At 42.2% G+C, this 27,623-nt stretch overlaps 1 protein-coding gene and 1 non-coding gene across 3 annotated transcripts; one reads left to right on the plus strand and one right to left on the minus strand.

Annotated features, from left to right (window-relative positions):
* VXN (vexin) lies at window positions 1–26,204 on the plus strand. Of its 2 annotated transcripts, XM_077163206.1 has the most exons (6): window positions 1–67; window positions 5,129–5,184; window positions 17,295–17,460; window positions 21,442–21,503; window positions 23,627–23,718; window positions 25,575–26,204. In XM_077163206.1, exons 1-6 carry the CDS (start codon window positions 1–3, stop codon window positions 25,756–25,758), a joined length of 627 nt encoding a protein of 208 aa, XP_077019321.1. In that variant the 3' UTR covers window positions 25,759–26,204. The 2 variants fall into 2 exon arrangements, 1 of the variants encoding a protein (XP_077019321.1); XR_013176999.1 differs by lacking the exons at window positions 1–67; window positions 5,129–5,184; window positions 17,295–17,460; window positions 25,575–26,204 and adding an exon at window positions 21,058–21,261 and having other exon boundaries at window positions 23,627–23,673.
* On the minus strand, window positions 12,554–12,625 carry TRNAG-UCC (transfer RNA glycine (anticodon UCC)). The gene has a single exon. It is a non-coding gene; the product is annotated as a tRNA-Gly (tRNA).
* Window positions 26,205–27,623: the final 1,419 nt, after the last annotated feature.

Raw genomic sequence — 27,623 nt, forward strand, 5'->3', positions numbered from 1 at the left:
ATGCATCAGATTTACAGCTGCAGTGATGAAAATATAGAAGTTTTCACCACCGTGATTCCTTCCAAGGGTAAGTACAGCTGCCCTTGACTGTCCCTTCAGTGAGGCATTGGAGGCAGGGAGGGTCTGAACAACCACATGCTCTTTTACTAGGTTTTACTCTCAGCTCTCTGAGGTCGATGGGCTTTCTGTTCTGATGGCATTTGATTTTTTTTTTTTTTCCTGAAAAGGAGGTACTTGGATAAACATCAGTCATTGAGTAACAATCCATCAGGGGTGGGAAATGAGGGCAATTAAATACTCTCTGTTTCACTTAATTCAATACCAGCAAAGCAATATACCTACTGAAAGTGACAGCAAGCCATTGTTTCAGGAACAGAGATTAAAACTGAATTCCCAGGACAGTTAGATGGACTTTTTCATCTTCTTCAGTGAGCAAGGGAGTTCTGAAATGAGAACCGGCTGGCTCAAAAGCAGAATTACAAACTGTGCCATGGAATGAATGTGGAAATACTACCAACAGCGGCCTGAAGTCCAAAGAAGTGGTCAGATAAAGCCCTGACCCTGGGTTGGTTTCTACCTAGAACCCCAGAGCCACCCTCCTAAACGTAACCTGGAATCAGCCCCACCAAAAAGGTGCCACAGGAGAATCTCAGCTGTACCAGTATCCTTGTGCTCAGCTGTGCATGGTGTTAAGTCCCAGGAAGATCTCTGGGGGAGGGCTCAGTTGACTGCCAAGTATCTGTTTACTGGACAGCCCCTTGCCCCCTCCCCAGCATGGGTCTCTCTCCTGCAGCCCCTGCCTCCCAGGAGAGCCGGTGACTCAGGCTCAGCCCCTGTGCTCATTGTCAGGCTTGAATGAAGGGGGTTGGATGTTTGCTGGTGTTGTACTCCCCATTCAAGCAATTCCTTTCTTCCCTCGTGTCAGCCTCCGACAGAGCCACTGCTTCAGCGGGAGGGAGAGACAGCCTGGCCACAAAGAGCCAGCAGAACATAAATTAAACTTTAGACATCTATTGCCATTCAAAAAAGAGGGAAAAGAGCTAGGAGTCTGCTCAACATGCAGGCTTTGGAATTGTCTCTGGGCACTCTTAAATGTACCTGGAGAGTCAAAGCCGACCCTCTGACTCAGCAGTTCCACATTTGGGTAAATAGCCCAAAGAAACTCTTATACGCAAAGTTTACAGTGACATTGATTCTAATGGGAAAATTGACAATAACCTAAATATCCATAAAGAGGGGAATGGATAAAATGTAGTGTCATCATACTATAGAACAATTCAAAGTAGTCAGCAGGAATGAGCTAGATCTATGTGTATTGACATTGACCTCAAAAGCATAAAGTTGAGTGGAAAAAAAAAAGACTGAAGAATTATATATGTATGATAGCATTTATGTAAATTTGGAAACACAAAACAATACTATGTATTGTTTATGGATACATACATACAGAAAAATATGAAAATACAGGCTTGAAAGATAGAGATAAAATTAGTCATCTTGGTAGCCCTGGGGAGGGAGGGAAATAGATTTAGGGGAGAATAGAAAGGGTTCTCAACTTCACCTGGAATTTTTATGTCTTTTATATGGAGAGAGTACAAATTGGTAGCAAATGTGAAAATGTTGGTGTCTATAATTTTTCCATTTAAAAAATTTTAAAGGAGGGAAAGTCAAAGCTATAAGGCCCTTTTTAACTAAAAGCTTATATGATTCAAGAGCAATGTCACACTTCACTTGAATGAAATCATTCAAGAAAGGTCCTATGGCTTTATTTATTTAGCATAGTGACTAAGAGTCTGCCACCCCTTCCACATAGTGTGACCTTGGACAAGTTACTTAACCTCTCTGGGCCTGAGTTTCCTCCTCTGTAAATGAGAGAAACAGAATCTACCTGTGCTACTTTGAAACTGATATGTACCCCAGAAAAGGCATTTTCTTGTAATCCTAATCCAATTTTATGGGGGCAGCCAAATTCTTTTCATCCTGATCCAATATTGTAGGGTGCGACATTTTGATTAGGTTGTTTCCATGGAGATGTGACACATCCAATTGTGCATGTGTGTGTGTGGCCTTTTGATTAAGTCGTTCTCATGGAGATGTGACACACACAGTTGTGGGTGTGACCTTTGATTAGATGGAGACGTGACCCCGCCCATTCAAGGTAGGTCTTAATTCATTTACTGGAGTCTTTAAGAGAGCTCATAGAGAGGGAAAGAGTTCAGCACTGACATAGACGCAGGTATCTGGAAATGCTCAGAGACAGACAGAAGCTCAGAGAGCAGGCCGCTGGAACCAGGAAGTGAAAGCGGCGAAACCTGGGAGCAAAGGGCCAGCAGTTGTCGCCATGTGACAGAGAAACCCTGCATGGGAGTGGGTCTTTCTTTAGTGAAGATATACTCTTGTTGATGCCTTAATTTGGACATTTTCATGGCTGTAGAATTGTAAATCTGTAACCCAATAAATCCCTTTGCAAAAGCCAATCCATTTCTGGTATACTGCATTCCCACAGCTTTAGCATACTGAAACATTATCTTCCAGGGTTATTATAGGAATAAATGAGTTAATAGAGAAAGCATCTTGAACATTACCTGGTACTTAATAAGCAAATTAAATATACCACTTACAAAGTAACGTCTATTTTTACTCTGTATTTAAAGCAATGAATATGTTCAGTGAAAGATAAACATTCAATCCTATATTCCTTTCTTCCCATTTTTATTCATGGCCACCTGTTGGTGCTAACCACATGTCTGTCAGTCTGTATGCACATTTCACTGCTCAGGAAGATGTTCTCTAGAAAAAGAGTATTTGCAATTTAACATTAGATTATAAATGGAAGAGGTCCACCTCTTCCCACTTCTTGCTCTGCCTCATCTTGCTTTCTCCATAGCCATCAAGCAGCAGTGCTCTCAGTGAGAAAAGGGGGTGCTAGCAGGTGTTTTTATTCGCTGCACAGGAGAGAGATTGGTAACTCTGCATCACACCCCCACATTCCCATTCTGAGTTCAGAAACATTTTCTGGCTTGATTGTATTTAACAAGAGCTATCATCCTCTCTGGTATCCCCTTTACCAAATGCTGCGGTTGAGCTGTATCTAGTAATGAACAGTAAAGACAGCATTTTCCGGGCACTTGCTACAGCTCAACAGTATGGCAACATGGCCTGGTGGCAAAACACCGGGTCCTTGCTCCACCGTTAACTGTGGGACCCCCCCTCCCCCTCAGCACCTCCATCTGTAAAGTGGAGCTAATGAAGACTTCCTAACATGTAGAGTAGCTGTGAGAAAGAAAGAGATGAGACAAAATAGGCTGTCAGCCATACCCAGCACGAAGGAAGTCTCAACATTATTGAGCAGTTATTACATTTGCTGTTGCCATTGTTTATCTTTCCAACGCATACATATATTGGGTTTGATACATATATATATAGGGGGTCCAACCTAATATCTACATTTTTTAACCAAGCCATCTTTATCTCACAGAAATATGATAATAGTAAGCGCTAAGGTGTTCTTTAAGTATTTTAAAGGCACAGGACAAAGACTGAATCTGATACTGAGCATAAGTGCATATTTTTACTTTCTAGAGGGAAAGAGAAGAGAGAAGCCTTTCAGGGAAGGATCTTAAAGACTGCACTTCACAGTAAAGACAAAAGATAAAAAGCTGTGGTCTTACCAACAAGTTGTACCAGAAGTTATTTCCTGAGGTACACCACAGTAGCTTTAATTCTGGAGCAAACAGTACCACAGCATTCAAAATATTTCCCTTGGGGATTAGCAACAATTGGGAGGGAGTGGCAAGGGGAATATGGAAAAGTAGGAGGAAACAGGGAACATTCCAGAAAGAGAAATGTTAACTGACTGCTGCCCTATCCAGGACCTGTCCTCTTTTCCTTCCCATCACCACCACTTCCTGGGAACTCATTCTTTGCCAGGGACTGGGCCAAGGGTTTGATAAAGATAATTCATTTAATCCCTTCCACAGCCCTCTCACGCAGGAGCCATTATTATCCCTGCCTTAAAGATGAGGAGAGTGAAACTTAGAGAGGTTGAGGAATTTTTCCAAGTCACACAACTGGCAAATGGTCAAATCAGGACTTGCACCCAAGCAAACAGAGGTGGGGGCCCCAGCTATCACCCAGTGCCCTATGCCACTGGGCTTGCCCCTGCACATGCTTTGTACATCACCTCTTCTCTGGCTTCCATCTGATGTGTGATAAAAAGTTATTGCAAATTTAAGCAGGGCAGCGACATGGTGTGATTTCAGTTCAAGGTAGATCATTCTGGCCACAATATGGAAAATAGACGACTGGGTCTCTCCATTTTAAACAAAGTACACATATTTCCCAAGCAACTAACATCATAAATTGCAACTGGCCCTGGCCTCTTCATCCCACACTCCTTCCTCAATGCCCCAGCTCTACACCAGCCCCTGAACTTCTCAGAAATCCAATCTTCTCAAGAATTGTTGCCGTAGCAACCCCAGCCTCACAGCCTTCTCTAAAACTATTTCTTTCTTTTTTTTAATTAATTTTATTATTTTTTTAACATTTTTTATTGCATAATATAACACATATACACAAAGCAAAGAAAGTAAAAAGCAATAGTTTTCAAAGCACTCTTCAACAAGTAGGTACAGGATAGATCCCAGAGTTTGTTATGGGCTACCATACCATCATTTCGGATTTTTCCTTCTAGATGCTCCAGAACATTGGAGGTTAGAAGGAATAAATATTTTTTTTTATCATCACAATCAACTTTTTTCTTCTTTGTAAAAAAATAATATATATACAAAAAAGTAATAAATTTCAAAGCTCAGCACAATTAGCTATAGAACAGATTTCAGAGTTTGGTATGGGTTACAATTCCACATTTTTAGGTTTTACTTGTAACTTCCCTAAGATTTTGGAGACTAAGAAATATCACTGTAATGATTCAGCAACCATACTCGTTTGGTAAACCCTATCTTCTTTGTATAACTCCACCACCACCTTTCATCTTTCTCACACTCTTTAAGGGTATTTTTGGGCTATGCCCATGATAACTTTTTCATGTTGGAAGGCGCTGTCAATAATATGGGGTAGGGAGATGGAACTAGCTGATATAAAACCATTTGTTTCTCTCTCTTTGCAGCTTCCAGTCCAGCCAGAAGAAGAGTCAAAAGCTCTCAACACCTCCTGACCAAAAATGTAAGGCAACTTCAGTTTTGATCCCCTTTGATAAACTTTCATTAAAATAGCAATGCCTGGCTTCTTTGCTCTCTCTGCCCATCTGACACTAATCAGAAGGCTTGTCTATTTCCCATGGGCTGGCTGCCACACTTTTAGTCCTCCACTTACCTGAAATGTTTAACAAATGTCAACCACACACCAAATGAGCCCCAAAGCAGACCTCTATTCTGCCATTTTTTCCAAGCAAAGAGTATAAACCCATTTTATATACCCTTTTCTTCTTCTTCTTTTAAATGGAGTCCATTCTGTGGATATAGCATCCCTGACCTAGCTGTTCTTTTGTTGGCATTTGTTCCATTTCCCCCCACTATTTTAAATAGCATTCAATGAACTTATTTGCACAAAATACTATTTTTTTTCTTCTGGGTTAATGTCTCAATGTATCCCCCTCAAAGTAGATTTAACAGAGAAAAGGGTAAGAACAGGGGGTGCAAGGGTAGTTCAGTGGTAGAATTCTCTCCTGCCATGTGGGAGATCTGGATTCGGTTCCTGGCCTGTGCACTTTCCAAACAAACAAACAAAAGACCAAACAAACAAAAATTCAACCGATGGTGCTGCAATAATGGGATACACACATGGAAAAAGAATGAAATGTGATCCCCGTAATACAGCATACAAAAAAAAAAAAAGGATAAGAACAAATTTCATTCACTCATTCATCAATTCAACAAATATTTTAATTCCTACTACATGTGCAAGTGTGTCAGATGCAGAGGAGATAATAGTGCTTTTTTAAAAAGTGGTTTCTGCTTACACTTTTAGCACGTATTGCCAAATCGCTCTCTAGAAATTCTGAGATTCCAGCAATGCTTTTCTGTCTATCTATGACCTCACCAATGTCAGCTTTTTTTGTTTTTGCATTGTGTTTTATTACTTTAACAAATATGTGCAATACCTTAAAATTAGTTTACAACTAGTTAGAACCTACTGAGGCTCTGTATTTTTCATTTTCTAGCCACATTTCTTTATACAAAAACTGTCAATTCACCTTTGTACTTTATTTAAAATGTCAACTGCTAAATTGTTTCCTCTTGGTCCTTCCTACTTATCACCATCACAACTTTTCATAGAATACCATTTTGATTTTTCAAGTATCTTGATTTTTAAAAGCTTAGTCTCCATTTCAAAAAATAATTTTTAAGACCAACGTCCTTGGAATGTGCTGGGACTTGTCATTTTTATATTACTTTTTAAATTGCAGAGGTGGTTTGTATGCATTATGCATTTTGTGTTAATTATAAAATTTAAGCATTACAAAGACATAAAATATAATATAGAAAATCATGAGAAGTTGATGTATGAGTGTATATAGGCTTTAAAGTCAAACTCCCTTGGTTTAAATCCTAGTTCTTCCAATTTTTAGCTACCTGATCTTAGGTAAGTTGCCCAACTATTCTGGGACTCAAGTTAGCATTAATCTGGGGATATTGAGAGCACTGGTGAAGAACCACAGGAAGGAGCAAATGGTTTAACACACTTGAGATGCGAGGTCTAGAGCCTGATACATAATGAGCATTCAATCAGTGCTGGTATTTTTTTTAAGTAAAAAGTTCCCATAAACTAACATATAATTATCATAGTTTATTTTCAGATATACACTGCTTTGTAATTTTCTTTATTCACTTAACAGTAAATCCTGAGCACCTTTCCATGTCAATTAGTACATATAGATCCACCTCATTCTTTAAAGTGGTTGCTAGTATGTCAATGTGTGAAAGCACTAGAATTCATCCACCCAAACCAAATCTGAAGTTTTCTGGAGCCATTATTTAACCTAATCATCAATAAGTGGGGCTTCCCATTTTTTTTCTGTAGCAAATAATGCTGCAAGAAATATTCTTGAATGTATTTCTGTGCCCTTATGGAAATATTTTTGAGGATCGACTTGTAGATATAAAAATGCTGGGTCAGATGATATGAATGCTGAAAAAATTGTATCGCCATTGCCAAATTCCTAGCAACTGTGTTTTAAAGTACCTTTTTCAGAACACCTGGTCAATACTATATGGTACTGATCTTGTTAATCTTTGACAATCTGATAGGTGAAAATATCTTATTGTTTTAATTGGCATTTTTAAATTGTGATTCTTCATCTTTTAATAGACTTATTACTCATTTTGATATCTTTGTCTTACAGATTCCTAACTCATATCTTTTGCCCACTTTTCTATCAGTAGTATATCTTTCTTAAAGGAGTTTTTAATATTTTTATATATTAAGAAAGAAAAGAGCTTTTTAAAAAAATCTTTTTATTTGGAAATATGTTCAAATTTACAGGATAATTACAAATATAATACAAGACCCATACAGAGGCCTCCGATACGGCCTGATCCGCCCTCACCAGAAATCCAGATCCATCATTTTAACATTTTGCCACATATGCCATATCATTCTTTCTATTCATCAATCTAGCAATTCATCTATCTATCCATCTATCTGTCTACTTCTCAATCTGAAGTATTTTAAAGCAAGTCTCAGACAATATGCTATTTCCTCTTCAATATTTCTGCAAATATTCCTGAAAAATAAGAACAGTCCCCCACATAACCACAAGGCATGGTAATAATTCTTTTTTAAAATTTTTATTAATAAAATCGATCAACATACAACACGAACATTCTTAACATATGAACATTCCGTACTTGGTGTGCAATCAGTGGCTCACAATATCATCACATAGTTGTATATTCATCACCATGATCATTTCTCAGAACATTTACACCAATCCAGAAAAAGAAATAAAAAGAAAAAAGTCATACATACCATACTGCTTTCCCCTCCCTCTCATTGACCATTAGTATTTCCCTCTACCCAATTTATTTTAACATATGTTCCCCCTATTATTTATTTATTTTTAATCCATATTTTTTACTCATCTGCCCATACCATAGATAAAAGGAGCATCAGAACAAGGTTTCACAATCATGCAGTCACTTTGCAAATGCCATATCATGATATGATCATCTTAAAGAAACATGACTATTGGAACACAGCTCTACACTTTCAGGCACTTCCCTCTAGCCTCTCTAATACACTTTAAACTAAAAAGGGGTTATCTATATAATGCATAAGAATAACCTCCAGGATACCCTCTCAACTCTATTTGAAATCTCTCAGCCACTGACACTTTATTTTGTCTCCTTTCTCTCTCTTCCCCCTTTCAGTTGAGAAGGTTTTCTCAATCCCTTGATGCTGAATCCCAGCTCATTCTGGGATTTCTGTCCCACATTTCCAGAGACATTTACACCCCTGGAAGTCATGTTCCATGTAGAGACAGGGAGGGCAGTGAGTTTGCTTGCCGTGTTGGCCGAATTAAGGTATCTTTTCACTTTCTTGATGAGGTCTTTTGATGACAAAGGTTTATAATTTTGAGAAGTCCATTTTATCTATTTTTTTCTTTTGTTGCTTGTGCCTTTGGTATAAGATCTAAAAAGGCTGAAAGACAGGCCACATCTGAGCAACAAAAGAAGTTCTCTGGAGGTGACTCGTAGGCCTAATTTTAAGTAGGCTTAGCCTATCCTTTGTGAGGATAAGTTTCACATGAACAAACCCCAAGTTTGAGGGTTCAGCCTATTGATTTTGTTATCATCACTTCTTGCGACAATATCAGGCCTTCTCCGAATGGGGAAGTTGAAATTTCCCTCTTTCTCACCATTTCCTCAAGGGGACTTTGCAAATACTTTTTTATTCACTGTTCAAACCACTCTGGGATTTATCGGGACATCACTCTGGACAAACCTGCAAAATCTCACGCCCTACTCAAGGTTCCATGTACTTATGGTGTTCAATTAAACTGTTCATATAAGTTATATTAGGAAATGCACTAGTCAAAATATAAATTTTGAACCAAATAAACATTTTTTGCTTTAGTTTCATATACAAGTTAAAGTTTTAAAATATGAATTAACATCTATTTTCACCAGTAGGGTAATTAGTCTTTAACATCTAATCCCTGCTTTATATTCAAATGTCCCCACTTGTACCCAAGATGTCTGATTTGTTTGAAGCAGAATTCCTATAAAGGTCCCATGTTACACTTGGCTGTTAAGTCTCCTTGGTCTCTTTAAATTTAGGACTGCCCCCCTTTTATAACCAAACACTAATTAAAAAAATGTTCAGACATGCAGAAAAGTTAAAAAGATTGTTCAGTGGATATCACATACCCACTACCTAGATTCTGTAACTATAATATATTTTTCTATTTGTTTTATTGCCTATCTATCCATCCAGCCTTAACTTTTTCCTTTCCATAATTAATTTATTTTTAATTGTGATAAAATATTCATAACCTAACATAATTTTAACGATTTTAAGTAGGCAATTCTTTGTTGTAATTCACAGTTATAATACTGTGTACTTTCATCACTATTTCAAAATAGTTGCATCATCACAAACCAAAACTCATACCATTTAGCAATAATTTCCATGTCCCCCACCCAGATAACCACTATTCTGCTGTCTCTAAAATTCTGTTTATTTTAATTATTTCATATAGGAGAAATCATAGATTTGTCCTTTTGTGTCTGGCTTATTTCACTCAACGTGATGTCTTCAGGGTTCATCCATGTTGTAGCATGTTCCAGTACCACCCTTCTTTTGATGGCTGAATAATATTCCATTTATGGAAAGACCACATTTTGCTTATCCATTCAGCTGCTGAGGGTACTGTGGTTGCTTCCTCTATGTGCCCACTGTGAATAATGCTGCAATGAACATTAGTGTAGAAATATTGGTTCAAGTCTCTGCTTTCAATTCTTCTGGGTATAATATACCCAGGAGTGGAATAACTGGGACATATGGTAATTCTGTGTTTAATTCTGAGGATCCAGCAAACTGTTTTCCGCAGTGGCTACACCATTTTATACTCCCACTAACAAGGTGGGAGTGTTCCTATTTCTCTGCATCCTCTCCCACACTTATTATTTTCCATTTTTTTAAGTAACAGCAATCCTAGGGGTATGAAGTAGTATCTCATTGTAGTCTTAATCTGCATTTCCTTAGTGGCTGATTAAGGCATTGAGCATATTTTCATATACCTATTGACCAATTGAATACCTTCCTTGGAGAAATCTATTCATATCCTTGGCCCATTTTTTAAATTGGGTTGCTTGTCTTTTTGTTGTTGAGTTATAAGAGTTCTTTATATATTCTAGATTTAAACCCTTATCAGATATATGGCTTCCGAATATTTTCTCCCATTATAGAGGTATCTTTTCACTTTCTTGATGAGGTCTTTGATGGCCCAAGGTTTATAATTTTGATGAAGTCCATTTTATCTATTTTTTTCTTTTGTTGCTTGTGCCTTTGGTATAAGATCTAAAAATCCATTGCATGCAATCTGCCAATCTTTGCCTGGCAATACGGGAAGTTTAATCTACTAGATATTCAGGGAAATAATTGAGAGGGAAGGATTTATTTCTGCCACTTAGCTATTTGTTTTTTTGTATGTTTTTGATTCCTCAATTACTCCATTCTGTCCTTTTTAAAAATTTAGTTGCTCTTTTGTAGTGTACCATTTTCGTTTCATTCTTTTCTTTTCCCTATATTTTTTAGCTATTTTCTTAGTGGTCATTTTTGTAATTTTAGTGAACATCTTAAACTAATAACCTATTTTGACTAGTACAAATGTAGTTTCAGTAGTATACAAACTCTCTACTCCTATATAGCTCCTTCCCCCCTTTGTATTGTCTCAGATTGTGTTTTTATCATTGTATGTCTATTAACATAAATTTAAAATATTGTTTGCCTGTCAAATCATACAGAGGGGAAAAACAGTTTCAAACCAAATGTATAATAATACAGCATTTTACATTTACTTCAAAGGTAGTTACCTTTATCAGTGCTCCTTATTTCTTCTTATAGCTTCAAGTTACTGTCTGGTGTCCTTTTATTTTCACCTGAAGGACTCTCTAGCATTTCTCATAGAGCTGGTCTTCTGGTAATAAGCTCTTTCAGCTTTAATTTATCTGTAAGTGGTTTAATTTCTCCTTCATATTTGAAAGATGGTTTTGTCAGATATAGAATTCTTTGTTGACTGTTTTTTCATTAAGGACTTTTTGCCATTCCACAATCTTCTGGCGTCCATGATTTCTGATGAGAAATGCACTGTTAATCTTACTGGGATCTCTTGTATATGACAAGTCACGTCTCTCTTGCTGCTCCAAAATTCTCTTTGACTTTGGATTTTGACAATTTTGCTCTATTGTGTTTTGGTGTGGCTTTCTTAGAGCCTATTCTGCTTGGAATATATTGAGCTTCCTGGATGTGTATATTCATGCTTTCATAAGATTTGGGAAGTTTTTAAGCCATTATTTCTTCAAATTCTTTTTCTGCCCCTTTCTCTCTCTTTTGTCCTTCTGGGATTTCAATGACTGTATGTTGGTATGCTCGATGGTGTCCCACAGGTCCCTCAAGCTCTGTTCATTTTTCTCCATCATTTTTTCTTTCTGATCCTCACACAGATCATTTTAACTGTCTTGCTTTCAAGTTCACAGATTCTTTCTTCTGCCCCTTCAAATCTACTGTCGAAACAACCATATGATGAGATTTTAATTTCAGTTACTATACTTAGCAGCTGCAAAATTTGTTTGGTTCCTTTTTATAATTTCCATTTCTTTGATTTGTTCAGACATCTTCCTCATCTCCTTGAATTCTTTATATCTGGATTCCTTTAGCTCATTGAACATATTAAGATTTAAAGACTTCTCTCACAGCTTCAATGTAAGAGCTTCCTCAGGGATGGTTTCTGGCCAATTCTTTTTTCTTTTTTCTCTGAATGGACCAAATTTTCCTGTTTCGTTGTGTGCTTTGAATTTTTTAATGGAGAACTGGACATTCTGAATACTGCATGATTATAACTCTAGACATCCAGTTCTCCCACTAGTCTAAGGTTGCTAGTTTTTTGTGATTGCTGCTGCTGAGGGCTAGAGCCATCACTCTGTCACTTTTCCAAACTAGGAATCTTTAGTTCCCAACCAAAATTCTTGCCTTGAATTTCTAACTTTATATAACATTCCCCTCCATGTCTCTGGATCACTCCTTATACAAAAGCAACTGGTTATACAAGGACAAGGTTGTATAAAGCTTTGAAACTGGCAAACTAAATCATTACACTTTCTAGTATTACATAAGGTCCCAGGGTAAAGATTCTAGGGGATTCAGAACCCAAACACAGGATATAGCTCTCAGCAATGGATGTGAACCCATGGGAGTGTGAGATAAGCAAAGTCACCAAGACCCAGGACCCAGCCTCCTGGAATATACAATTTACTTCAACATTTTGAGGATAATATACTATCCTATGAGTCATTTTTTTTTTAGCGGGGGGTGCATGGTCCAGGAATCGAACCCAGGTCTCCCGCATGGAAGGCGGGCATTCTAACCACTGAACTAGCCATGCACCCTTATACTATTCTATACATAAAAAAACAAAAAACAAAGAAACACTGACATTAAGGAACTCCTGCTTTTAGTAAGCACTTTAGAACCACACTCTCTTGTCACCTGGAAGTAGAAATTTGGGGGAAACATTGCTGTGTTTATGCCCTATGACTTTTCCCCTCAAAAATAGTTTTATTCAGAGAAAAATAATGATTCAAAATTATGAATACATATAAAAATTGATTTTGATTTAAAAATAAGAAGCTAGGCTCTTATCTTCAAATGTTCAATCTTCTTCCAGGTGAGACAGCTTAGTAATGCCTTCTGGCTTTTTGAGTTCTCTGAATTTCTAATTTCCCCTAGCAGTTAGCCTAACACAGACACTTGACTTGTAAAGCTTGGTCCCAGCTGCACAGAACATTCAAATCAGAAGAGAGAGGAGAGATCCACCCCCCCTCATTTTATGAATGGGAAAAGTGAGGCCTAAAGAGGAAAGAATTGTCTCTGGTCTCTTATGTCATCCAACCGGTTCTTTGCTTCCATTTGGGCACCTTTTTTGCCTTCTCTAAATTGGCAGTCTGACAAATTGGTTCTCTTGCCTAGGGAAATCGTTCATATTTTGTGACTACGCTAATGTGCCAATGTTTACAATCTTTTTGCCCCTAAATTCATATTTGCACCTGTACCAACCCCTTGGGCTATCATGTAGATGGATGTCAGATTCCTTCCTTTGCACATCTCTCTCTCCCCTCTGAACTCTCATTTACGTCAGAGTCTTCCCCCTCCCTCTCTGGACTTCACCTGACCCACTTTCTTCTGAACCCCGGGCACAGCCACACAATGTTTCTTATCTAGACAGCCTCTCCCTTATTATTATTATTATTAGGCAATTTTATTGACATTCTGACCACCCTGCTGCCCACCAACCTCACAAGAGTAACTCAAGAGAAGAGACTTAGAAAGGTGTGGGTCATTTTAGCCTCTCAGCCTAATGGAGCTGCCTTCACAGTGTTTCCCGGCCGCCTTTCATAAAAAGCAATGTGGCTGCCATTAGGAGATGGAGATGTGAGATTGCATATGTAATATTCTCCCCAGATTTCCACCTTGTTGGTGGAAGTGTTTGTCTGATGACATCCTGATTTTCTGAAACTCAATGAGTAGTCAGCACTTGAAAATTTTTATCTGGATATAGGGACTTCTTTGGGTGTTAGAAGGGCACTAAGTTGGGAGCTGGGAAACCACTGTTCAAGTTCTGCCTCTATACCTCCCAGGTCTCTGTGATATTGAGAAAGACCCACAGCCTCGCTCAGCCTCTGTTTCCCTGAGTGTAAATGAGGGGACTGGTCTAGAAGATTTCTGGCGATCTCTTTAGCTCCAAATCATGGAGATTCTTCATTATGTGGATTCTAACTTCCTCTAGCCAGGGAAACAGATGTATAAGTCAAAAATGTCAGTGAGTGGCCTCCGGGGTCTCTTGTGCTTACCTCTCTGTCTTCTGCTGTTTCTACCTTCGGCCTCTCTGAGACATCAGGGCAGCATATCAGTTTACTGGAGTCCAGCTGTTTGTACTAGCACATTCCCCTACTTTTAGCAGGTGGTTTGCTAACATGGAAAAGAAAAATTCCAGTATCACACCTTTGTCCCTCCTTTCCCCTTCCGATGAATACCCACCCATCCCCAATCCTCAGCACCACACACACCCCGACCCCACTCAGGATGCTAAGAAGTCTCCTCTCAGACGAGTTTGCTGTGAGACCATAAGCAGCAGCGACAAGCCCATACTGTCTCCTCTACACCAGAAAATAAATCGAACTGTCAGGAGGCCACAGCCATCCATCCGGCAGAACATTCCCTGGTATGGGCTAATGCACTGCCCTGGGCAAGCAGAGCCTCCCATTATTGTGTGACATGAAACCCAAGTACAAAGCTGGCCCCTCTCCTCTTTCCTTTCCTGCTACTGGCACACTTGGGGGTACTGGAGAAGCCACCCTGAAGAGGCACTTGGTGCTAAGACACAGCCCTGACCTGGGAAGGAAACAGCCTCACCTTCAACTCCAGAAAATCTCCTCCATCCTGCCCCTGGACTAAAGGCTAAAGCCTCCCAGGCTCTTCCCCTCCTTGGGGGAGACACAGTGCAGGGAGGGGTCGGAAGAGGGGGGTTTCCTGTTCCTAGAAAGGAACATCTGCCTCTATCCCGGATGACGGGACACTGGAGGAAGGCAGGCTCTTCCCCATCGCTCCCCCACCCCCACCCCCACCCCCAGCCTTTCAGGTCCTGCCTCACCTTCTCCTTCTACCAAATGGGTTCAACACACCGCATCAATCCCCACGCTCCTCTCTTAGAGGAATACTGAGAGAATGAAAATAAAACCAGGAACAGCTGGGAAGGAAGTGCGACAGTAAAGAGCCCAGGAGGTGTCAAGTAGAGAGCTCGGGTCTCTCCTGGTGAATCCCGGAGAGACACATTCCCGGGCGGCTGGGGGTAACACGACTCAGAAACTCCATCAGTCTGGGAAATTCCAGTGTTCTGGGCGACGTCAGGGCAGATCGAAGCGCCAGGAGGAAGGAAAGGGGTGAGCGGAGGGCCGGGGCGGGCGCAGAACTGGGGCGCCCTCGCGCTCTGCACCTCGCAGTCCCCAGGGGGCGGATCGGGGGCTGCCTGGGGCTGCGGTCGGCTGGGACTGAGGGTTACTGAAAACCCAACAAGCATTGGAACTTTCTTTCAGTCCCAATGGCCACTCCTAAATGCGGCGGCCTTCTCCAGAAGTGCAGAATGAATGAGTCAGGGCTCTGAAATGGACTTGGGAAGAGTTCATCTCCTAACCTAGATAAGACCATTTGGGTGTATATTAATTTTCTAAGCAAAGGACTATTGGGGGTAAACTGAAGCAAAGAGTGATAGCTTCTCTTTTTTTTTTTTTTTTTTACTCAGTGGAAGACATGAAAAGTTGAAGCCTCTCTCAGATGTGTCTGCACAAATAAAGAGGCAGCTGTGCTACTCAAATCTCCATTGACAGGCATTTACTATGCCCCCCACCCCCGTTCAACGAGGGGAGGACAGTTCCCTTTCCTCTAAAAGCACTGAGGGTCCACAATGGGATGTGAACTTCAAACAGAGTCATATTCAATATTGACAATCTAAAGGGGGGGGGGAAATGTTACTTTTTATTAGCATTTATCTAATTGTTAATGTTTTTCAGCATCTTTTCATTGTTATTGGCCCTCTGTTTTTCTACCAATTATCTGTTCCAGATTTTTTGACCTGTTTTTGTATGTTTTCCATCTTTATTGATTCGTAAGAGTTCTATGTACATAGGGATTATTCCCCATTATATTTAACAAACGTTATATTCAGCCCTATTCTAGTGTTTGTTTTACATAAGTCCTTGATCTGTCCAGTATGCATTTTAGTGTGAGAAGTGGAAAGGAGCTCGCTTTCCCCCAATGGTCCTTTGATATTTATGAAGACCCAATCTTTCTCCACTGAGTTTAAATATCACCCTGTCCAGTCTTCCTTACTTCAGCATCCCCCCAAATTAACCCAATTCTTATGTGTGACTAACTGAGAGTGGTGAAAGCCTCACGTGCAAAGGCTGAGACAGACCCACTTCATGCACAGATGCACACTCAGTGTGTCCAGGTAGAAAATGTCCTCGCCAGATCTCTGGAAGGAACATGCGAGCAAGTATGTGGGTAAATGCACACCTTAGTGAAGTTTCACTGCAATTCTGGAGGGTCTAACAAGCTCCCAGGGGTGAAAAAATGCCGAATGAATGACCCCAGTGTCCTAAGTATGTATGAAAATACGCAGGATATGAGCCAGAAAACTGCTAAATTCTCTTTATAACTCCCCGCCTTATGATAAAATGGCCAGTACTATTTATCTTGAGTTTTGACATTTAAATTATTTTGTCAATTTAGCTATTTTTATTACAGTTTTCAAGGCCCATTTTGGGCCCTGACCCCAAAAAAGTATTTCCCCTGAATGTACTATGCCAAACAACCATTCGGCAGGTAATCAGAACCAAATTATCTAAAATGCGTCTTCAGAAAACACCTCAGCATTCATCTAGCATTCTGCTAATGGCCTATGGGGATTCTCTCACCAAACCCCTAAATATCCCCAGCACGTGAACACAGAGGTTCTACATGTGTGGGAGACATGTGAGCCTTAGGGGCTGCACCTGTTTTGTTTTGCCAGCAGACTCCTTCTTTCTAAAGTCTGAGAAATGGTTTGGAACTGAGTGGTCTCCCTCTGCTAAAGCATCTCAAAAGCTGTTCTCTGCATGACAAAGGGCATCCACTTAGCTCCAGAGACTGTAAGACCCTGATTTTCAGAGCTGTCCTCATTTCAAATAATCTGTCCTGTTGTCAACCCATATGTCAGGCCAGAGACCAGGTGACTTGCTCCCATTTTTGACCTGATGGCTCAGCTGTCCAGGAACCACTGCCCCCTCACTTTCTGGTACCACAGTACCTTTGGGCAGTCTTAAGTTAATGCAAACCATCTGTTTGATGACCAGTTTCCTACCCAAGTTTTCCCACTGCACCCAGCATTCACTAGACTAGGAAAGATTCCGAAAATTCATTGTCACTACAAAGTCCATCTGGAAAGCTACTCCTGGGCCTGGGCCATGAGTCCCAAGATCCAACAATGATAAACTGAGTGTCCTTCCTCCTGGCTGCAGGTGGTGATCGAGTCGGACCTCTACCCTCACCGGGCCCTAGAGCTGCCCCCACTTCGCAGCGACCGCGTCCATGCACTGGGCCGGGATGGCGAGGGCCGCAGGTTTGGCCGGCTCCAGAACGGGCGGCTGCAAGGACCCCATCCTGCCAAAACCCCCGCCAGACCTGGTACGTTTGCCCTGGCTAAGAGCTCCCACAAACCTCCCAGGAAGTCAATTATCCCCTCAAAGCCAATTAAACTTGTGTTGGTTTTTTTTTTTACCGCCTTTTCTCCCTGCTGCCTTCAATCACACCAGGTGAGCAGAGCACCTGTGGCTTGGGGAATAGGCTTTTCCCAAATAAATGTTGTTGCCACTGCAAAAACACCTACTCTGGGACCATACCTACATGCCTTCCACCTATAAAACATTCCACAGCTCCAGGGGCCGATTCTGGGTATGTGGAATGAGTACAGATGCTTTCATCTGCTGTATTGTTCCACAGGAAGGCAGTGCTGTATTCAAGAGGAGATGAAAATTGCTATGCTCTAGGGCAGTCAAAAACCTTTAGCCATTGTAGACATGACCCATGAAGTAAAGGAGGCTTAAATTAGTTATTTTACTGACATGTGTGTGCACAAATATATGCATCTGTGTAATTATACAGGATCTTCATAAGTGGCCATTTTAAAATTTTATTTTTAATTTGAATAACAATTTTCTATAAGCTTACAATGTCTCTAATAAAAAAATACATTAAGAGATAAAAATGTGAATAAGGGCTATTTCAACAATCTGTTAAAAGACCTGAGGAACAATTAGTATTGAAAACTTGGAATAGTATAGTCTTATCTCATATACTATTTATAAAAATGCTTTCCTTCCTAAACAGATAAGCGGGAATTTGTGCCTAGCTCACCAAAGGCTATGATGGCATTTAATTGCCATTTTCGTCTATTTCTGTTGTGCGTGCAGCCTAATGATATTTGTATTTTAATTCCAAAATGACCCCATAGAAAGTCTGGGGTGTCCTTCTCAAGCCCTTTGGGTAGTGACAGTTTTGTTTGTTACAAGAGCTGAAATAGGCCTCCATTGAGTATGTCCGTTCACCTGTCCATCTTCTCTTTCTCTTTTTCCTTCCAAGACACTGAGCTAGACTGCTAAGGTTTCTTTGATCACTAACACCCTGATCCTGTTTTTATGTTCCTACATATCAAAATGCATAACTACATTCTCTAGTTAAATGATTGCATATGCATATATATATATAGTGAAAGCATTAGGAAAACCACAATCTGCCATGCAAATTGAGAAGAGAAAGATTTTTTTCTCTGTGTCTATATATAGGTGGGTGGGTGGGTGTGTATGTGTGTAGAAAGAGAAAAAGAGAGAGAAAAAAATGTATCTTCTCTACAAAATCATAAAGGAAATTTAGAACATGCTTCTCAAATGTTCATGTGCAAAAGAATCACCTGATTATCTTGCTAAAATGCAGTATCCTATGTAACAGAGCTGGGAGGAGCCTGAGATTTTATGTTTCTAACAAGCTCCCAGATGATGCGGATGGTGCTGGTTCAGGAACAACACAATGACTGCAAGGATTGGAGGTGATCCAGTGGGGAGGTTCTCAAAGTGTGGTTCCCTGAGATGTGAATTCTCAGCCCCGCCCCACTTACTGAATCAGAAGATCTGGAGTGAGGCCCAGCAATCTGTGCTTGAACAAGCGCCCCTGTGATTCTGATGCATACTGAAGTTTGAGAACTATTGCTCTACTGCAAAAACCTGTCCCCCTCCCTCTGCCCCGCAATTTACAACTTACAGAAAAGGAAACTGAAACCATAATAGCCTTCCACCTACCCAAGGTCACACCACTCATTAGGAACAGAGTCGAGATGAAATCTCAGGTCTCGTCATTTCCCAGCTAGGAAGTACCGTTTCCCCCAGAAAATATTGTCCTCCCAGCTGTCAAGTTTTAAGGGTCACTTTCATTCCTTTCTAGATAATTTATGGAAACTTTAACTGATGTATAATGCCCTTTATTCTGAGAGATGAGAACAGTAAATGTTCTCAACACATGACTCAAGCAGGGGATGTGCTAGTCACGTTAAAAAAAAATAAAGGAGAGAGAGATTGAGCTGGGCATTGATTCAATTCCTCCCGCTCCCCAGAATCTGATGGAGTCTAGAAGGAATGGAAGGAGAGGGAGGAGTTCTGGGTCCAAGCCAGACCCCAGCGCCTCTCAAAGCAAAGGCTCAGCACCGACCTTGGGCATCAGGGCCCTGTCAGAGGGATGTACATTTAAAGTACAAAGCAGTATTCGCAGATCTCAGATCTGGAGATTTGTTTTCCTGCAGGCTGTAGCCTTCTCACATGGGAGAAAGATGCTCTTAAGTACCATGGAAATCGCAGGGGTGCTGAAGGCAGAGCTGGACTAAGAAATCCTCTCCATGAGGCCAAGCAGCCGAGCCTCAGGTGCCTGGAAAAGGGCATCCCCACCCCTGGGCCTGGGAGAATGAGCTAAGAGAACGTGGAAAATGTAGGACCTCTACATCAGACTGTTCCCGGGCACCCCAGAAATCAACTTGTTCAGATCTCTCTACAGATCTCAGCTGGGGCCACGGCCCAGTATTCCAGGAAGCCCCTGGGATTTTCCCCTAACATCCCCATCTGTCCCCCCAGTTCACCACCTCACATGCTAAACACAGACAGTATCAGCTCCTAGATATTTCTTGTCTTTCCCTCTTGGGTGAAGGCTCAGGCTCCCTTCATCTCTTGTCTGTAGCAGCCTACCTTGGCCCTCGGCCTCCAGCCTACCCTCCTTCTTCAAGGAGGGGACTTTCTGAAGTAGAAATCTGCCCCGTCATCCCTTGGCTTTAAGTGTCACGTGGCTTCCCGTTACCCACCAGACCACGCCAAGGGTCCCCAAGACCATCCTCCACTGACCTCTCCCTGGCCAGCTCTTGTGGCCCCCGTCACTCTGTTCCTCAGAGCAGCCCTGCACTGTGGTATAATTCTGTGACTGCTCCGTTAGACTCTGTCACCCTGTCCTTGTCTGAGCTTCTCTTCTCTGCAGGATGATTCTCCCTGGGTCTCCTCACCTGGCAAATACCCTCTTTCTCCCAGACAGAGTCAGGAGTCCCTCAGTGAAGCTTCCCTGGCCCTACAAGACCACCAAAGAGGGCAGTTTGTCATCGCTTAAATCATCCCTGCCTGGCTTCCTCACACTTTTTATGTATCGCTAAAGCCTCAATTTCCTCATTGGGGAAGTGGGGACTGTTATACTATCTACCCATCAGTGTTGCTGTGAGTATTACATTAGATGCTATGTGCTTTATGCTCAGCTCTGCACCTGGCAGACAGTGGATACCCAAAACTATGAGCTGCTCGAGTTGTTACACAAGCTGGGACACTGTACGTTACAGCCTGATCTTGCTAGCCTTATAATTTTTCATACTCTCAGCATTGAGATGCTATATTCTTGAGGAGGTGTTTTATTTCTCTGTGCTGCAGTGTGATGGGAGGGGGCTCAGCCTGGAACCACTGCCCTGGGAGAGGACTGTGTAGGACGCTGACTCCCCCCTATCTATTACCACCCCCGTGGCTCAGTACCTGAATTCATAGATGCTGTGGGTTTCTGAGTTGAAATGACTCAGAAGTGAGCTGTAACATGGTAGATAAAGGAAAGGACGTGCTCCACAGTGCCGGTCTCTGGGCACTCTGATCTGATAAACTTCAAGGCTTCCAGGACCTGAGATAGCACTTCCCACATCTCTACTCATTCTAAAAGACGGCTGTCCAGGAGCAACACATTAAACAGCTAATGCCAGCTGTTAAGGCTTACTGCCCCGTGCCTCTTGGGATAGCCCAGGAAGGGAGGAGGCGAGGGCACATTCTTTGAACACCTGCTGTATGCAGACACAGTACTAAATATCCTCACAAGGATCTTTTGAGACCTTACTCCAGTCCCCCTAGAAGAGTGCCCAGGATGCAGGTGAGTCCCTGCAGTTGCCCCGTGGTCCAAACCTGCTGCCCGGTTTTGCTGCTTGGTCCACAGGCCTTAAGAAATTCCCTGCTTGTGACTGATGGGCTATCGGGATGATTGATGTGGAAACGGGGAGGCAGGACACAGAGTACTACTGAGAAATCACCTCATCTCTGTTCAACTTCTCAGGAGGGATTTCCGAACCCAAATCATCAAATCTGTGTGGGAATCGAGCATATGGAAAATCTTTGGTAAGTAAAATAAGCCTGATTAGTTTATGGTCTGATTATGCATTCAACTTCTCCTCATGTCTGTTACTACTGTACCGCGAACAGGGATGAAATGTCCTTTGTTCCGGATTTCAGAATTCTTAGGAAAACATAACTGGAGGCTCATAGCTCCTAAAATGTACCAACTGGCCCTGCTGTGTGTTCTTGTGGCCCATCACGTGCTTCCCTTTTTCTTGCCAGAAATTCAGCTTTCAGGCCAACAGGCTTATGGAGAAGATGGTGTCACCCAGTGGGCATCTCAGGGAGAAGGAACTGGTTCCTATGTTGTCTAGCATCCCCACCCCTATCCTGCTTTAACAAATTGGACAGGAGATGTTGAGTGTCCCCTCGTGAACTTGGTAGGAAATTTAATTCAGGAATCTCTGTGCTGTGCTAATCACTGTGCAGGGAAAACCACACAAATCAGCAGAGATGGAACAATGTCCTTTGTCAAGGGAGCCTCCTTCCCAGCGCTGACTGGAGGGAGAGTGGGCATGGCTGGGTGGTTGCACAAGGGTTAAGGCAGGCGATGGAGCAGCTGCCTTAGGCTGCATGCAGAGGAAGTCTGAGTTTAAAGAGAAGGGGGCGACAGCTCACTACCCCCACCGAGTGCCCTTGGCGGCCCCTGGAATGGGACAGGTGATGATGGGGGCATATTACAGTGGAGAGGTAATATTAATGAAGAGACAGCTTCACTGACTGACCCCTCCCTTCTGGGTCATGTAACGCATCAGAGGTCTGTTTTTGCAGGGCCCGAGAGCAATCCAGAGCCTACAAAGCCCAATAAGATACAATGCTGAAATGCACTGAATGAGAGTGGGCTAAGGAGAGAGGGGGAGGGATGGGGAGCACAGGCCTTTCCTCCAGGGCGAAGGAGGGCTGGGCACGTGCTTGCCCAGGCCGTTGGCACGGTGGAGAGGCAGAGCTTTGGAGAGGCCACCAGGTGGCGCAATAGCTCTGCCCACAACAGTGGCCAGCTCCAGAGCAGAGGAGGTGGGTACAGTGCCCTTGGTCTGGAGGTTCCCAGCAATTCCAGGGACTGTGATGACTGTAAGCATTTGACTGGTCTTGGTATGGAGGAACAAAGCATAGTGTTCGTCCACTGACCAGCAACCTCTGGACTAAGCCCTAGTCAGACCAGCCTAGTTTTCAATCCAGAACGTGTTTCTTGAGCACCTCCCACCTCCTTTGGAAGGGCTTAGGAGAGCCACCAAAGGACTCAAGTCTCGGATCCTGGCCATGCTTTTTGCAGTCTTTCTGGGGAAATTGCACAAACATATGAAACAACTAGAGAACATAAATAGAATTGAGGGGATGCCAAAGCATGTCCCATAGACACTAAGACCTGTGGAGGCAACACGACAGCCTCTGGGAAGGAGAGATGAGGCCTCAAGCCAGATGGTATAGGACAAGCCTGGGTGAGGATGTACAGGGCTGTGCACAAGTGCTCAGGGAGATGTGGGATGGGGTTGGGGGGTCATGCACAGTGGGAACACCCCTCACTGGGACGATGATACACACAGAGAAGGCAGAGTTGCACAGATAAGGTGGAGTCTGAATTTGAGCAGGGTGCCCAACTGGCCTCAGTCTGTGCACAGTGGGGAAGCCCTTACAATTCTAAAGGCAAGAGTGGCCTGATGAATTTGGTAGGCATGGTTGGAAACAAAAAGTTCCAAGGGGACAGTCCCTTGAAGGTTGCAGCAGTGGAAATGGAGGGGACAGTATTAATCTAGGCAATATGTCAAAGCATGTGTCTGCACAACTTCACAAGTAGATGACTACACATGGTGGTGTAAGTGGTGATAAAGTTCCTGGGTAAGATTGAGTGAGTTGTTCTCCCTCCTTTACTCTAGGTCACTGGTCCTTTAGGTCAGTGACCAGCAGCAGCAGCAGCACCTGGGAACTTGTTAGAAATGCAGATTCTCAGGTCCCACCAGCAACCTGTTTTAACAAACCCTCTAGGGGAGTCTGAAGTGTAAGAACTTTTGCTCTATGTTAATTGCTATTCAGTTTAGTTGTCTGCCTTTCAAATGGCTCTGGTCAGTGCCAGAGTTGGGAATGCAGATACGTCATCACATTCCATTTCCTCTCTTCTGCCAAAACAGATCCCTCCAGTCCCCCGGATTTCAGTGAAAGCCCCGGCCATCGTGGAGGGGGCAGCCATGGGCTCCGAGAATGGGGCTGTTATGACAAAAGGGTAAGTGCTGGTCCTCCAGCTCCGCCACCCTCCAGGCTCTCACGCTGTCCTGGTCCTGGGGCAGAAGAATAACAGGTGGCCTGGTTTGCAGACTATCAAGATGCTAAGACAGAACCCATGCCAGCTGTAAATTGCCTTTTAATGAGGGCAATAATTCTGGTTCTCTGTAGCACCTCATCAACTGTTTCCCTAGGATTAAGCTGAAGTGTTTTTGATGGTTTCCACTCCATTAACGCAGCTTTTCAGACTTGGAGAAGTGTCACTCGGGAGGAGTTTTTTGATAATTAGATAAACGTAGTCAGGGGACATAATCAGAGCCTCCCCTAGGCACGCTGGCTAGAGAAACTCTTCAGAATTAGGTTAAGCACTGCTGCCCATTGGTAAAGAAGCGTACAAAACAGAATGCTTTCAAACCAAATGTATAACCTCTGTATTGCCAGTAACTCTGGTCCAGAACCAGTAGTGAGGGGAGCGGGAGTAGATAACCTCTTCCCACGCAGCCTTCAATATTTAACTAGGACAGAAGACGTTAAGCAAGAGTCTCGGATTTATTCAATAAGTACTTTTAGACCCGCAATCGCTATCCTCGACACTGCAGGTAGCGGAAAGGTGGTTTCGCATTTGATTCAGAACGTGGGCTCTTGACTCAGGTAGCTCTGCTTTCTGACCTGGCACCACCACCAACTTGCCATGACTTCAGACAAGTTGTTTAGGCTTCAGTGTCTTCATCTATTAAAACACACATTCACACACAGCTAATACTAGTATCTCTCCTGAGACATTACCGTGAGAATTAAGTGAGCTAATGTGTGAAAAGCTTAGGACCAATTATTATCTTTTTTGCAAAAAACTTACCATTTAGTAGTTGGGAAAACGTGTACTTGGGAAAGTGTTAGATGCATGTATAAGGGACCACGGTGTTAAATATCAACCCCGTGCACAGCTTGAAAGCTGTGAGGATCAAAGAAGGAAAGGACCAGTGTAAATCACTTTTAAATGAAAGAAAGTCAACTAGAAAGAATCATAAATACCAATGCATGTGTCACTCAACCTATGAGGACCTCATTGGAGAAAAGTTCTTTAAAAATCATTTGGATTGTATTACGTTCCAGTAGCAAAATCTTCTGAGTGGCAATAGCTGTTGCTGCCTGCTGAGTAAGCCAGAAAAAATACCACCATGCCTGGAGAGGTGCCAACCTGGAAGGAGGGGCAAAGGGTTCTCAATGGCTCCTTTTTCTCTGTCCTCAGACACTCTCATTTCAATTTGTTCCTAACTCCGGATACTGAAAGAAAAGTAAAGCCAAATGTTCAATAAATGAACATCTATTCAGAGCCTACAATGTTTTGGATTTTATTATCTCATTGCTCCTCACAAAAGCTCTATAAGTTAGATGATATTATTCCCACTTCTCACATGAGGAAACTGAGGTTGGCAGAGGTTAAATAACTTGCCTAAAGTCACACAGTAAGTTGAGAATCAGGATTCATCCCAGGGCTGTGTGGCCCCAAAGCTCTTTCAAGACACATCTTTCCTTTCCAGCAAGACTGTTTGCAAAGAGGCGGGAGGATGGTAAAGTAGAGCCTTTAGCAGGCCATACCCTGAAAGTGGGGGCAGCAGTAGAACTTGAGATCCTATGGACAGTGTGCTCAGGCTTCCTCCTTCCCTCACCCCATGCAATGCTCATGGCATGGGTGGGGGTGGGGGTGCTGGTTCCTATGTAGATCCCCCAACTACACAGAGCCTAGGCATAGGTTGTGTGAGCAGAGGAGCTCTGGCCACTCTTCTCTAGGGCAAAATTTAAAAGTCCAGCTCAGTAAAACACTGGTTCTCCCCACCTACCTCTGCCTTCCCTTAGATCCAGACATCTCAAGAAGATGACGGAAGAGTATCCAACCCTTCCCCAAGGGGCAGAAGCCTCCCTACCACTGACAGGAAGTGCTTCCTGTGGTGTCCCCAGCATTCTCCGGAAAATGTGGATGAGACACAAGAAGAAGTCTGAATACGTCGGAGCCACCAACAGTGCCTTTGAGGCTGACTAAAGGTGATCTTCCCCAGGGTGTCTGGTGTCAGCTGAGGTCTACTGAGCAAGGTGGGAAGACTTCAGGATCGGGCTGAGCCACATCCAGCTTTGCTAGTAGTAAATTGCCCCGGCTTAGGGCGCAGGAAAGGAACTTCCTTGGAAGGCAAAATAAAATGGTTCCTTCTTAGAATTGCTAAAGCCACTGGTCTGAAAGTCACTTTGGAAGGTCATAAGGTTTATATCCCTACATTTAAGCAAAACCACACCAAAATCAAACTTTCCTAACCCATTTTAAAGAACTTCAAGGAAGGCAAAAGGAGATTCCTCTGTCTTCCTTGAGTTCTAATGTGAGTGATTTTCCTATGTAAGTGTAAGATGTTTGAGGCATTGTAGACCCAGCAGTTCTTAATATTCTTGCTATCACGTGTATTTCACCTTGAGGAGGTACGATTTTTAACGACAAAGCGTGATGTATTTACTTATTAGTTCTAATGTCCACCTGAAAGTGTGGATATTAAACTTATCTTGATGATCATTTGGCATGATTGCATGAATTCTCTATTTCTTTTCTGTGCAGTTTTTCTATAGAAAAGCTTAACTAAAAAATAAATATTGAATGCCGTTGTTTTCTGAAGTAGCATAGTCTAGAGGAAATAATAACTCCTCGCTTCAATTTAATGACTTTAACTTTTGAAAGTGCTTTCCCACCCATTATCTCTTCATATCTTCCCCAAGTCCCTGTTGAAGAAAGCACAATTATTTCTAATCTGCAGATGGGGAAACTGAGGCACAAGGAGGTCATGTAACTAGACACCAGGTAGTGGAACCAGACACCAGGTCCTCCACCTCATCTCCACGAGACTCCTTGCTTTGCTTATTCCACCAACTCATTTGAGGAGGGTTTTGCAAACCGACTGGTGGGACAATAGCCCTGGGGTCAACCTACCTTTGAAGGGAAGAGTGTGCTAAATGTGGAACACACAAAGGAATTGAATGAAAAACATCATTATGTATGCGTTTGAACCAGAAGAAATTGCTACTTTTGTAGGTCAAAAACAATCAAATATCAATTTCATATAGTTCAACCTAATATATAAGATTATAAGATTATGCTTTCCTACTTTCAATGGAAATGTTGCTACCAATTCCACTGTCAATATTAGGAATCTTAAAACAATTATATAATAATAATAGTGAGGATGATAATAGCTACCATTTATTGAATGCCCACTAAATGCCAGCCATAAACTGGACACTCTACATACATTGCCCCAATCTTTGTAACATCTCTGAGTTGGGGGGCCTTACCCATTTAACAGATACTAGTTCAAAGAGATTAAATGACTAGTCTGAAGGTACTGCTCTCACGCAGGTGTCAGGTTTCAACATCTGTGTGACAGCTACTCCTATACACAAAATTCAGAACATAGAAAAGGACCAAAGCAAGAATAATTCTAAACACAAATACTAAACATAATTGATCTGTAGAGGCTGCCTGGAGCGCTGTGTTGAGATGGAATCTGAGACAAGAGAGCAGTGACCAATTAGCAATGCCTGCCCAGGGAGGGGATTAGCAGCATATGCCTTGGAAGTCCTGTTTTCTGATTCAGGGGTACAATTCTTTCAATTAATATAACCCACTTAATAAAACTGGAAACCTCATGGTGTAATTAACCTAAAACTATTAGAAATTGCCATGCCTTGGTTGAAAGAAGAGGATAGTGATATTATAGGTCTCTGTCTCAGCCGCTGTTCATATGACAGCTGTCCTGTGGCCATGTGTTGCTTTTTGCTAAGTTACCTGTTTCTTCAGCCCAGGTGAACCTTAAGAAGGCATGAGGGGTGGCAGGTAGGATAAAAGGTCTTGAGTTTCTGGGCTTCCCT

This window comes from Tamandua tetradactyla, chromosome 6, assembly GCF_023851605.1.
Source record: "Tamandua tetradactyla isolate mTamTet1 chromosome 6, mTamTet1.pri, whole genome shotgun sequence".
In the NCBI taxonomy this organism is placed as follows: Eukaryota; Metazoa; Chordata; class Mammalia; order Pilosa; family Myrmecophagidae; genus Tamandua; species Tamandua tetradactyla.